This window comes from Myotis lucifugus, unplaced genomic scaffold, assembly GCF_000147115.1.
Source record: "Myotis lucifugus unplaced genomic scaffold, Myoluc2.0 scaffold_8, whole genome shotgun sequence".
Taxonomy (NCBI): Eukaryota; Metazoa; Chordata; class Mammalia; order Chiroptera; family Vespertilionidae; genus Myotis; species Myotis lucifugus.
The window spans coordinates 3,782,701-3,794,027 of NW_005871056.1; the positions used below are offsets into that span (position 1 = coordinate 3,782,701).

An 11,327-nucleotide genomic window follows, 5' to 3' on the forward strand; every position below is an offset into this window, starting at 1 on the left:
TAATATTTCTGGTATGGGCATGTGTGAAAAAGTTTTTCACTCACCTGGTAAGTCAGCCCTTCCAATTCTACCAAAACATTTATGAAATGGTTTTTCGTGTGTTTTTACGAAGTGTGTTGATCGGCCTTTTTAAAAAGCTGAAACGCTGTAGTTGGAAAACAGAGATCCTTTTGCAGAGCAGTTAGTGAACAGTCAACGCCAGAATCATATACAACAAAATGACAGAAAGGTCCGTTTAACTAATCTTCATAGTTCCCAGTACACTGTAGCCAAGAACTCTAGAAATGTTTTTCGTGATAACATTTTAGGGCTAAAGTATATTATCTAAAATTCACAGCAAATAAGAACATAAAATATATGCTTTTTCTGCACTCCCAGTTTTATGTTTAGTAATTTAACCATAAGGGACCTACATCTTGATCAAAAATTCAAAGAGTTCGAAACTAGGTTCCTGATGGGGACTGAGAGGCCCATAAATTTCAATCATACTTGTGAAATGCAAAATCCTGTTCAATTACTACACATGTATTGATAAAAGAAAAATCTGGTACATAAATGACCAGTTCTTAGCCCTTTATTAGAAGGAAGAGAACATAGAAACATCTCAAACGAGATGGTCAGTTACCATCTGTTAGAAATGCCCAAGATGGAGTAATAGGAACTAGATTTACCTCCCAACTGAAAGAAATTACCAAAAGAAAAAACACACACACATGAAAGAGCAGTTTTCAAGATACTGGACATCAGGAAATGAAAGACAGGGATCCCTGAGAGATGGGAAACAAATAAGGTGAGCCCTCTGTTGCTCTAGGTCCCTGGTCAGCAAACTGCGGCTCGCGAGCCACATGTGGCTCTTTGGCTCCTTGAGTGTGGCTCTTCCACAATACCACAAGCAGGCGCGCACGTATAGTGCGATTGAAACTTCGTAGCCCATGCGCAGAAGTTGGTTTTTGGCCTGGGTGAGTCTATTTTGAAGAAGTACTGTTGATATTTGGCTTTGTTGACTAATGCGTTTGCCGACCACTGCTCTAGGTTATTGCCATGAGAGAGTTCCCAGGCCCTGGTGCAGGAAGGCAGAATTCAGGTGGTGCCCGATGTAGACCTTGAGTTAAGGAGACAGAACTGAAAGTCCAGGGAGACCAAGGTGGTAAGAATCCACAGGACAAAATATCAGAGAGGTGAGAACTGCAAGAGAGAGAGAACTTCAGAGCTCTGCAGAGGGTCCCCCTCAATTATTCAGCAGAGTACTGATAGCACATACATGTGAGGAGTTGACCTGAGGCTGGGGGATTAAGGAATAGTGCCAGTTGCTTACACAGGGCCAGAAATCATGCCTTTCCACACCAGTGAAACTGGAAAATTTATGATTCATAGATTCAGAGAAAACTTAGGAAGTCTTGCTTCAATACAGAAAATAGTTAATCTTTCAATTAAGCACCACCCCAGACTAGCCTAACAAATCATAACAGAAAAACCCAAAGGACCAAATTGTTTCCCAGTAACTTAACTCCCTCTCAAAACAAAGCACATGAATATTTATAGGAATACAAAAGCATTCCACATCCAAAAGCTATAATTTCACAATGTTTGGCATAAAAAGAAGCAGGAAGACATTACCCATGTTCAAGAGCATAATAATTTAAAACCAAACCAGAATGGACACAAGTGTTAGAATTAGCAGACAAAGATATTAAAACAGTTACTATAACTACATTCCGATGTTAAAAAGTTAAGTAGAGACATGGAAGATAAAAAAGAGTAGAATTTTTTTAGAGATGAAAACTGCAATGTCAAAGAGGAAACAATACGCTCCTGGGATTAATGGCAAATTAGATTTGATAAAAGAAAAAATTAGTGAACTTGAAGATGTAGCAATGGAAATTCTCCAAAATAAAACTCAAGGAGAACAAAGATTTTTTTTTTTAATGAAAAGAGCATCGCCCTGGCTGGTATGGCTCAGTTGGTTGGAGCATCATTCAGTTCACCAAAAGGTGGCAGGTTCAATTCCTGGTCAGGGCACATACCCAGGTTGTGGGTTCAATCCCCTGTAAGGTCTTATACAGGAAGGCACTAAATATACCTGCATATTTCTTATCTTACATATGAAAATAGCTGGAGGATCAATTAATCCTTTGATAAAGATCTGGGATAGGGTAGCAAATACATTTTTTTTTCATGTGACAATACCTTTTGAATGGTAGTGGCTCTGCATGCGCTGTGTGAAGACATAATTGGAACATGAACCTTGTAACAAGTTCTGTACTTGATTAGTGGTGTCTGCCATGGGTGTGGGAGTGAAGCATGGCAACACCCCATCCCGTGCATTGATCTTCCTTGGCTAGGAGTTCTGAGTTTATCCTTAGACTAAAAAGAGTGACCTCACTTATTCTGTTGCAGGACATGAGAACCATGGCAGAAAAGAAGAACCCAGTTTTAATGGCAAACCTGGAGATGCCTCTCTTGAAGAATATTACATGGATGTTGCTTTCCTCATCGATGCTTCCCACAGAGTCGAAAATGATGAGTTTGAGGAAGTGAAAGCCTTCATAACCTCAGTGCTTGATTACTTTCACATTGCCCCAGACCCACTGACTTCCCCCTTAGGGGACAGAGTGGCAGTCCTGAGCTACTCTCCACCAGGCTATATGCCCAACACTGAAGAATGCCCTGTCTACCTGGAATTTGATCTGGTTACTTACAGTAGTATATACCAAATGAAACGGCATCTCCAAGACTCCCTTCAACAGCTCAATGGAAATGTTTTTATTGGCCATGCCCTGCAGTGGACAATTGACAATGTCTTTGAGGGAACCCCCTACCCGAGGAAAAACAAAGTTATCTTTGTTATATCTGCTGGAGAAACCAACCCCTTAGATAAGGAAGTCTTAAGAAATGTATCTCTGAGAGCCAAGTGTCAGGGCTACACCATATTTGTGTTTTCATTTGGTCCAATATACAATGACAAGGAATTAGAAGAATTAGCCAGCCACCCACTGGATCATCACTTAGTCCAGCTTGGCCGAACCCACAAACCAGATTTGCACTATATCATCAAGTTTTTCAAGCCATTTGTCTATTCAATCAGACGTAAGTTATCGAACCTTTTCTTCTATTGCTTCTTTTTTGTACATTTTATTTATTTTTAATTGAATTCATTGGGTTGACATTGGTTAATAAAATTATATAGGTTTTAGGTGTATAATCTATAATACATCATCTGTATATTGTATTGTGTGGTCACTACCTAAGTCGAGTCTTTTTCCTTTACCATTTTACCCTCTTTCCTAAGTCTCTCCCAACCCCCCTTTTCCTCTGGTAATTACCATATTGTTGTCTGTCTATGAGATTGTCTTCTTTGTTTGTTTGTTTAATCTCCTTCACTTTTTCACCCAGCCCCCGAACCCCCGGCCCTCTGACAGCTATTAATCTGTTCTCTGTATCTATGAGTCTGTTTCTATTCTGTTTGTTTATTTTTTTCCCATTAGTTTCCACACATAAGTGAAATCAAATAGTATTTGTCTTTCTCTGACTGGCTTATTTCACTTGCATAATACTCTCCACGTCTATCCATGCTGTTTCAAAAGGTAAGATTTCATTCTTTTTTAAGGCTGAGTAGTATCCCACTGTGTAAATGTGCCACAGCTTCTTTATCCACTCATCTACTGAGGGGCACTTGGGCTGCTTCCTTTTATTGCTTTTGTAATACATCTGATACGTCTGTGTACAATCCACCAGGGGACTTAGTAACCCGATCCTCACTTCAGTGACGAGTGGTAGAGTCAGACATGCATAGGAGGCAGTGAGAAAACCACGAAGAAAAATCTCAGGACTTACTGATATTGAACTTTACTGTTAAACTGTCATATGAGCATTTGTCAGAAAACCCCCATATGGGTAAAAAGTGTCTTTGAACCCTGACCTGTGAATCTTCACTATGTACTAAGTTCTTTTAATGACTTGTATCCTTAGCACAGTCCTCAAAGAAAAGCATCAGTATCCCCATTTTACAACTGAGAAAATTAAGGTTCAGAGACATTAAATAAATTTCTCAAAAGCTCACAGTTAGTAGTTGGCAAATTCTAGACTGAACTCCATGCAGTCTGACTCCAGGAGTGTCCATGAAACTCTACTTCAATTCCTAAACCCTTACCAAGAGACACTGCTGTAATAAATAATATCCCACCACCACCACCTTCTCCTGCCCAAAGGCTTCTGTTTCTCTCCTCATTATAAATTACCTTTGGTTCTGACTTGAATTTGTATGCACCCTGGGCAGAGAACTCTTCCAGAGCCTCTGCCCCAGAGAGCTGGCTCGGGCGTAGCCAGGCAGGAGAGTTAAGGGTGTCTCTTCACAATGAGGCTTTGAGAGTGGCTGCCCCAGCCTCATGTGTTGTCATTTTAGACATGGGGATAGCAGCACATCTAAGAGCTTGTAGCAGCAAGCAAGTCCTGGCCTGTGCTGGGGATTCGGAGTGGGTCAGAGGCCACGACAAATGGCTGTCCGCAGCTTCTGCAAGGTGACCAGGGAATCTCAGGGCTGCAGATTTTCTGGCACTCACAAAGCCCCACAAATCTTGGAACTCAAGATTTATATTTAGTAGCAGACTTATCACTTGCAAAATATGGTGCCTTCTTCCAACCCCAAGATAAATAGGCCAGGCAATTTCAGTCGTGAATGGTGTCTTCTAGAAAGATCCTCCTTTTCTAGGGAGAGAAACAGATGATAGAAGAGATTAAGAGTTGTCCTTGAAGTGTATCACGAGCCTGTGACATACAGAGCATGAGAATTTTCGACTCAATCACGGCTGCATCTTATTGACTTTGCCAGCGGCGTATTGCAATGTCAGAGAGCGCCCACTTGGCTGAGGCCTTTATCAAATTAATTTGCTCTTGAAAACACGTCCACCCACAGGAGAAGATGAACTGGCTTTGGGTGCTGCTCAGAATGCAGAAGGGTAAAATGTAGATTAACAAGCCCACTCTCTCTCCAGGTGCCATCAACAGCTATCCTCCTGCAGACCTGAGCCCCAAGTGTGTTAACATCACCTCTCCCAACCCAGAGAACTCGGGCATTGAAAACATTCTACAGTGAGTTGACAAATTCACAGTTTGGGTAATACAGCAGCTAGAATCAGTCCTTAAGAGAATAATTTGAAATGAATGGAGTTTTAGTGTTTGGGGTACAAGAAGTTTGTTGGTGACATATGTGTATGCTTGTGTGTGTGTGTGTGTGTGTGTGTGTGTGTGTGTGAGAGAGAGAGAGAGAGAGAGAGAGAGAGAGAGAGAGAGAGAGAGAGAAATAGCCCCAGTCTGTGATGACAGCACAGATAAGGTATTACTAAAAGATCAAATGGGACCCACATTAGCAAGAACCATGTTTCTTTTGTTTTTACAGAAAAAAGGACCTTACAATACCTTATTAGTAACTCTACAACTCCCCTCTACTATTGGGTAGTGCAGAAAACTTATAATATCAAAGGTTAGATGTAACCATCTTAGAGCAGCAGAAAAACATGAAAAAGAAAAACATTTGCCGTTTAGTAAACCGAGCCCATATGAAGACTGGCAGAAAGTCTTTTACGTTTGATTTTGTAAAGTACAATCCTTAAGTACTCAATAAAAATTCAGTGATGAAAATAATATTGGTCTGGAGTCCTCCACCACGGATGCAAATGTCTAATTTCCCTTCAGAATATTAAAAAATCACCCTTCCGTCAAATTCCATCCACCAACTGCATTTGGGCCATTCCAATTGCATGCATAACATTGATTTCTGTTGTATTTATCTGGCTGTATTGACATTTAATCCTGCAAGGGACTTGGCTAACGTATTTTTCCTCTCTTTTCTCTGTCACTTCAGCTTTATTCCTGAGGTGTATGAAATAAAGGCAGAGAACAGTGAGCCGGAAGGTGAATTTGGTTCCCAGGAGCATCATGTCTTTGTATCAGGGAGCAGTGATGAGAATGGTTCTGGGATCACTACTGATCTGATCCAGAAGTTATACTCGCTCTTTTCAGCTGGGGAACTGATGATGAAAGACAAGGAAGAGGCACATTCAGAAGAAATTACAGCTCCTGCAAATGATAAACAACAAGATAAAAAAGGTAACCTTGAATACAATAGACTTGAAGACCCTGGAGCATCTTCTTTGTTTGGGTTTTATCCTGGTGAAAGATGAGCAATGAGAACTCATTGACAGGGGAGATGACAGGATGGAGGGGCTTATCCTCTAGGGCTACAAGGGGTCCCCAAAGTAAGGGGCCAGGGAGATAAAGCTCCAGAAAGGCAAAAAGGGAATCGGTGGTGTTGACAAAACCAGAACTAAAATAGGTATAAATGCTTGGGGTGGGGGGTCAGGGGATGGAGAGGAAACATGAGAGAAGCAAGATCAAGGTCCGCAGGTCCTGAGTAAGCAGGAGAATCATGTACCCTTGTGCATGATGGAGGTGGAGAGTGTTACAGAAAACCGGAGGAGAACCAGCAACGCTTAGAAAGATGGAGTTACATTTATTATTATTATTATTATTATTATTATTATTATTATTATTACGTGCGGGCCCAGAGGAAAATGTCTTTCAAATTCTGGGCAAGTCACACAGTAAGGGCAAGTCACACAGTAAGTTTCCTGTATTTATACCACTTTACCCTCTTTGTCTCCCAAATGCAAGTTCTTAAAGAGCCCCTATGTGCTGGGGCTTTGATACCTCAACCAAAGGCTTGGCCTGGTGCCAGCATTGATAACTTTGTCTGGGGAAGGTTTAATGGCCTCTCTGAAATGGGAGTAGTCTTATTTTTCTTATTATTTAAGCAAGCATTTACAGAAGCCAAATAGCAGGGTTAAATTTTCAAACAGCAGTTTTTATATAAGATGGATGCTTCAAGAGGAACTGTGCAACTAGCCTCAGGGTCTGCCTTCTACCTTAGCAACCAGGGCTTCCCTGGTCTGAGATGCAGGCTCCTAGCTGAGTGGCATCTGCAAAGAACAGGCTGCTGTGGTTCTGAGGCCTCTGTGGTGGCTGAGGGCAGCTTCTTAGGCTGCGTGGGGAGACAGCGATGGACCTACAGCTAAAGAGAAATAGGGGATAGAGAATAGGCAGCTGTCGTAGGCTCCAGGGCAGCTACTCTCAAGCTTTGCTGTGTACCAAAATTAGGTGGGAAGTTTTCTTAAAATAATGATTTCTGTGTATCTACTAAAGCTGAAAATATGCATATCCTGTGACCCTGCAATTATACTCCAATGTGTATACCCAACCTAAAAATATATACTCACCAAAATGTATGTACTAGAATGTTCATAACAGCACTATGTGTAGTAGCCCCAAAGTGGGAACAAAAACACCCAGCAGCAGATATGATAAATAAATTTTGGTGTAGTTATATAATAAAATACTGTGTATGTATGCAATATGTATATGAAACACTATATATATTACATATATATACTTTATACATATATATAGTATATTAGATGTGGGTATAACTGTAGATATAGAAAAAATCAGTAAAATGATGAAAAATAGAGATGAGAAGAGAAGAAATATGAAAAATATAGACAGAAATGGGAGAGAAGATAAGATGTAAGGAAAGGAAAATCAAATGTAAATGTGATGAAATACCTGGCTCCAGTCTAGCTGGACTAAACCCACTTTAGTCTTAAAATAGAGCAAGCCCATGTTGCCTATTTCTCCCACGGATTAACTATACCTGAAGACTCTGAACAAAACACAAAAGCAACTGCCTGAGAACTCTGCAAAGTGAACAAAAGCAGATACATTGTGAAGGGGCATGAGTTTCCTGCTTTCTTTTCTCTTTTCTTCTGGGGCTTTGTGCTAAGGATGGGCTCCAGCAAAACTCAGTAGTGACCCCATTTCTCTTGGCAGAAGAACTAGGAATAGGGGCCCCTGTTTGTCGAAGATGGCGGAAGAAATTCCCATATTTTCCCTCTTTCCCCTCATGGTTTTGCTTTGAAGGTGGGCACAGTTTGGAACTGAGTGAAAGGCCAGACAGCTAAAATGAAAGAGAAACCCGGTCTTTCTGGCCAGAGGAACCAGGAAGAGAGGTCCTATTGGTCAGCAGGTGGGGGTAACCTCAGAGAGAAGAGCACTTGAGAAGAGGATCCTCTAATTCTAATTATGGGAACTGCACAAGTCCCAGGCTCTCCCCAGGGTTGGAGAAGACCCAAAAGAGGATAGCAAAGGCTTTGGACAGTAAACTGAGATTGAAACCACTGCCCACAAAAGTGACACAGCACCTGCATTCTGAACCTACCTGGTTGATTGCCTGCCGCAAAAAAATTTGTTTTTAATTCTACAGAGAATTATAATAGGACTTGGAGTCTATACAACACAATATTCAAAATGTTCAGAATAGAATCCAAAATTATGCGACATACAGTGAACCAGGAAATGTGAACTATTTTCAACAGAAAAGACAATCAACAGATGCCAACTCAGAGCTGACTCAGATGTTGCAATTATCAAAAAGACATTCATGCAGCTATTTAACTATCCTCCGTGAGAGAAAACAACTTGAATTGAAGAGAAAGATAGACATCATCAGCAGAGAAATAGAGATAACAATGAAGAACCAAAAGGAAATTTTAGAATTAAAAGAATATATATACAATATCTGCAATTTAAAAGTTCACTGATGGGTTCAATAGCAGAGTAAAAACGACAGAGAAAGAGTCATGAACTTAAAGATAGACTACTTACATAATCCAAAGAGAAGAGATTTTTTTAAAAAGTGAACAGAGCCTCAGAAACTTGTGGAAAAATATCAAAAGGTCTAACATTTGTTTCATTGACATTCCAGTAGGAAAGTAGAAAGTTAGATTTGTTCAGGAAAAATATATATATTTGAGGAAATAATGGCCAAACACTTACCAAAGTGGTAAAATATATAACTTTACAGATTTGAAAACTCCTCTCAGACACATGATAGATTGCTGAAAGCAAACGGTAAAGAAAACTTTTGAAGTGTCTAGAGAAAAACTACATATATCAAAAGAAGGGAACAACTATTCAAATGACTGTATATTTATCATTCAAAATCATCAAGACTAAAAGACAGTGAAACAACATTTTTTCTTTAGTGTTGAAAGAAAAGACCTATGAACACAGACTTTTATAACCAGTGAAAATAGTCCTTTGGAATGAAGGCAAGTGAAGACATTCTCAGATAAAAGAAAATTAAGAGAATGTGTTGTCAACAGACATATATTCTAAAGGAGAATGATGATGGACAACCAGGGACTGGATTGAGGGAGGTCAATGACTGGTGACTGAAAGGGTGAGAGAACTGAGGAAGGTATTCAAAGTGCATCCCTTTCAAGTACTTTAACTCATAATGAAAATATATTTAGATGTTAACTTTAAAATATGGAAGTCAAGAGTACATGATTTTTTCCCTTTGAGGTGGGTACATAAGGAAGAGTGTTTAAGACTGCAGATGGGAGCATCTCTAAGATGCTGTCACGGGCCAGGTTCCCTAGCGCTGACCCTGAGGTGAGGATTCATGTGCCTGTAACTTACTGAGGAGACTCTCATGGGAAACCAGGAAAGGAATGGAGGAAGCAGGACTGGGGAGGAAAGGAAGCCAAACAGGGTATTTTCTGGGGCAAAGTGCCATAGAGGACAGCCCTTGGTCGCTCCTCTCAGCACTAGGGCATTTGAAGAATCATTCTGCCCCAAGGCAAGAAGTTGGTTGTTTTGTTTTTTCACTTGTAGGTCTTTGATTGGTCAAGGGCTGCCCAAGGGAGAGATGAACGCTCCCAGGTACTCATGCTGCCCGGTGGTTAAAGCTGCTCCAGTGGCTGCAGGGCAGCCCTGCGAAGAGTAATAGGTGTTGATGCCTGAAGCAAAAGCTCACATGGGGGTGAGGGTGGAGGGGATGGTCAAGGAGGGAAGAGGAATAAGAGAAGAAGGAATGTTGTCAAGAAATTAATGTTACAAAAAGATCAGAGGGTTTCTGGGCAGAGCCCTGACATTGTCTACTACACATTCCTTCTAGCTTTGATTCAATGATACCAGCCACTGAATGTGCTAAGCATGGAATTTCAGATCATGAATATACCAGTGTTTTCCCAGGAAGAAGTACATCTATAATAGTTGTATTTATATATTACTCATTTGCATCTATTATTACAATAAAAGCCCTGAATTGAGCTTTTATTTTTACTACTGAAAATGGCAAAAACCATGTGTGTTTATTTTAGATGTGGTGTATAAAGCAATAGTCCCTAGAGATAACATTTTAAACAAATCTAAGAGCAATCATATTTTTATGTTTTGCAGCTGGTGAGGACACACGATGATCACAGCAGAAAAGAAGTTAGCTTCATTGGCATGTGTAACTCCCTGTGACTCTAACCAGAAAGTATACATAAATTTTCTATTAAAGGTGGAGGGGTAAGTTGCAGGAATTTTTCAGTTTTTACAACTGGCTAATAATATACTGAATTTGTTCTGTTCAAATCTGCGGGAAAGACTTTTCTGAGTGAAGACATCAGTGAGCGGAACTGAGAAACTGGGGATGATTTAATTTCTCCTGAGAATGATTTAATTTCTCCTGAGAACTGAGACAGCTGACCTTGAAGAGTCAACGGAATCTTTTCTTTGCCAACTCTGTAGAGTTCAGGCATCAATTCTGATGATATATCTGCCTAAAGAAGATTTTTGTCATAATTTTCCTTACATCTATATCACCAATTGGACTCTTGAGTAAAAAGCAGTTAGAATTAGAACTTCCTAGGAATGTCTCCTATTTATGCACAGAACTGGAAACTCATGCCCGTGTCTTCAATTCTGCCATGACCCTAATGTTGCATCTCTTACTGCTTGCCCTGTGAAATCCACCCACCATAGTCAAGGCTTGCTCTTTACCAGGGCATTTGCAAAATAATGGAATTTGTGAGGAAGCAAAAAGAGCGATGAGCTAATTTGCGGAACTGCTGTTTTGTGCTCTGATCATTTGTTTTATGTTTAGCCTGCTTTGTGTGTACTTGATTTTTGCAACAACAAAAAACAAAACATTGGAAAAGCAAGAGTACGCTCTAAGACCAGAGCTGTTCTTGGGAATTACAATGTAGCAAGAGACAAGTTCTAAAATAAAAGCAAAAAATAAAAAATAAAATAAAACAAAAGCAACGCTGACCCGGAAGCTTTTATTTAACTGCAGTCTTACTCAGACAGACACATCGGAACAGGATTAAACACATTTGGAAAATAATACATAAATGTAAAATAAGCCAATAGTGAATTCCTTTTTAAAAAAATCACTTAATTTGGTTAAGGCAACAAGTAATTACCAAGCTAATGAATATATA

General features: G+C 40.0%; 1 protein-coding gene across 1 annotated transcript in view; it reads left to right on the forward strand.

Moving 5' to 3' along the window:
* Window positions 1-11,092, forward strand: part of COL6A5 (collagen type VI alpha 5 chain) — an 84,480-nt gene extending 73,388 nt beyond the window's left edge. Inside the window, exons 37-40 of the mRNA XM_023749515.1 lie at window positions 2,398-3,087; window positions 4,992-5,088; window positions 5,861-6,105; window positions 10,297-11,092. Of these exons, the coding sequence (XP_023605283.1) occupies window positions 2,398-3,087; window positions 4,992-5,088; window positions 5,861-6,105; window positions 10,297-10,316 (1,052 nt within the window). The 3' untranslated portion in view covers window positions 10,317-11,092. The remainder of the gene's footprint in view (window positions 1-2,397; window positions 3,088-4,991; window positions 5,089-5,860; window positions 6,106-10,296) is intronic.
* The last annotated feature ends 235 nt before the right edge of the window (window positions 11,093-11,327 follow it).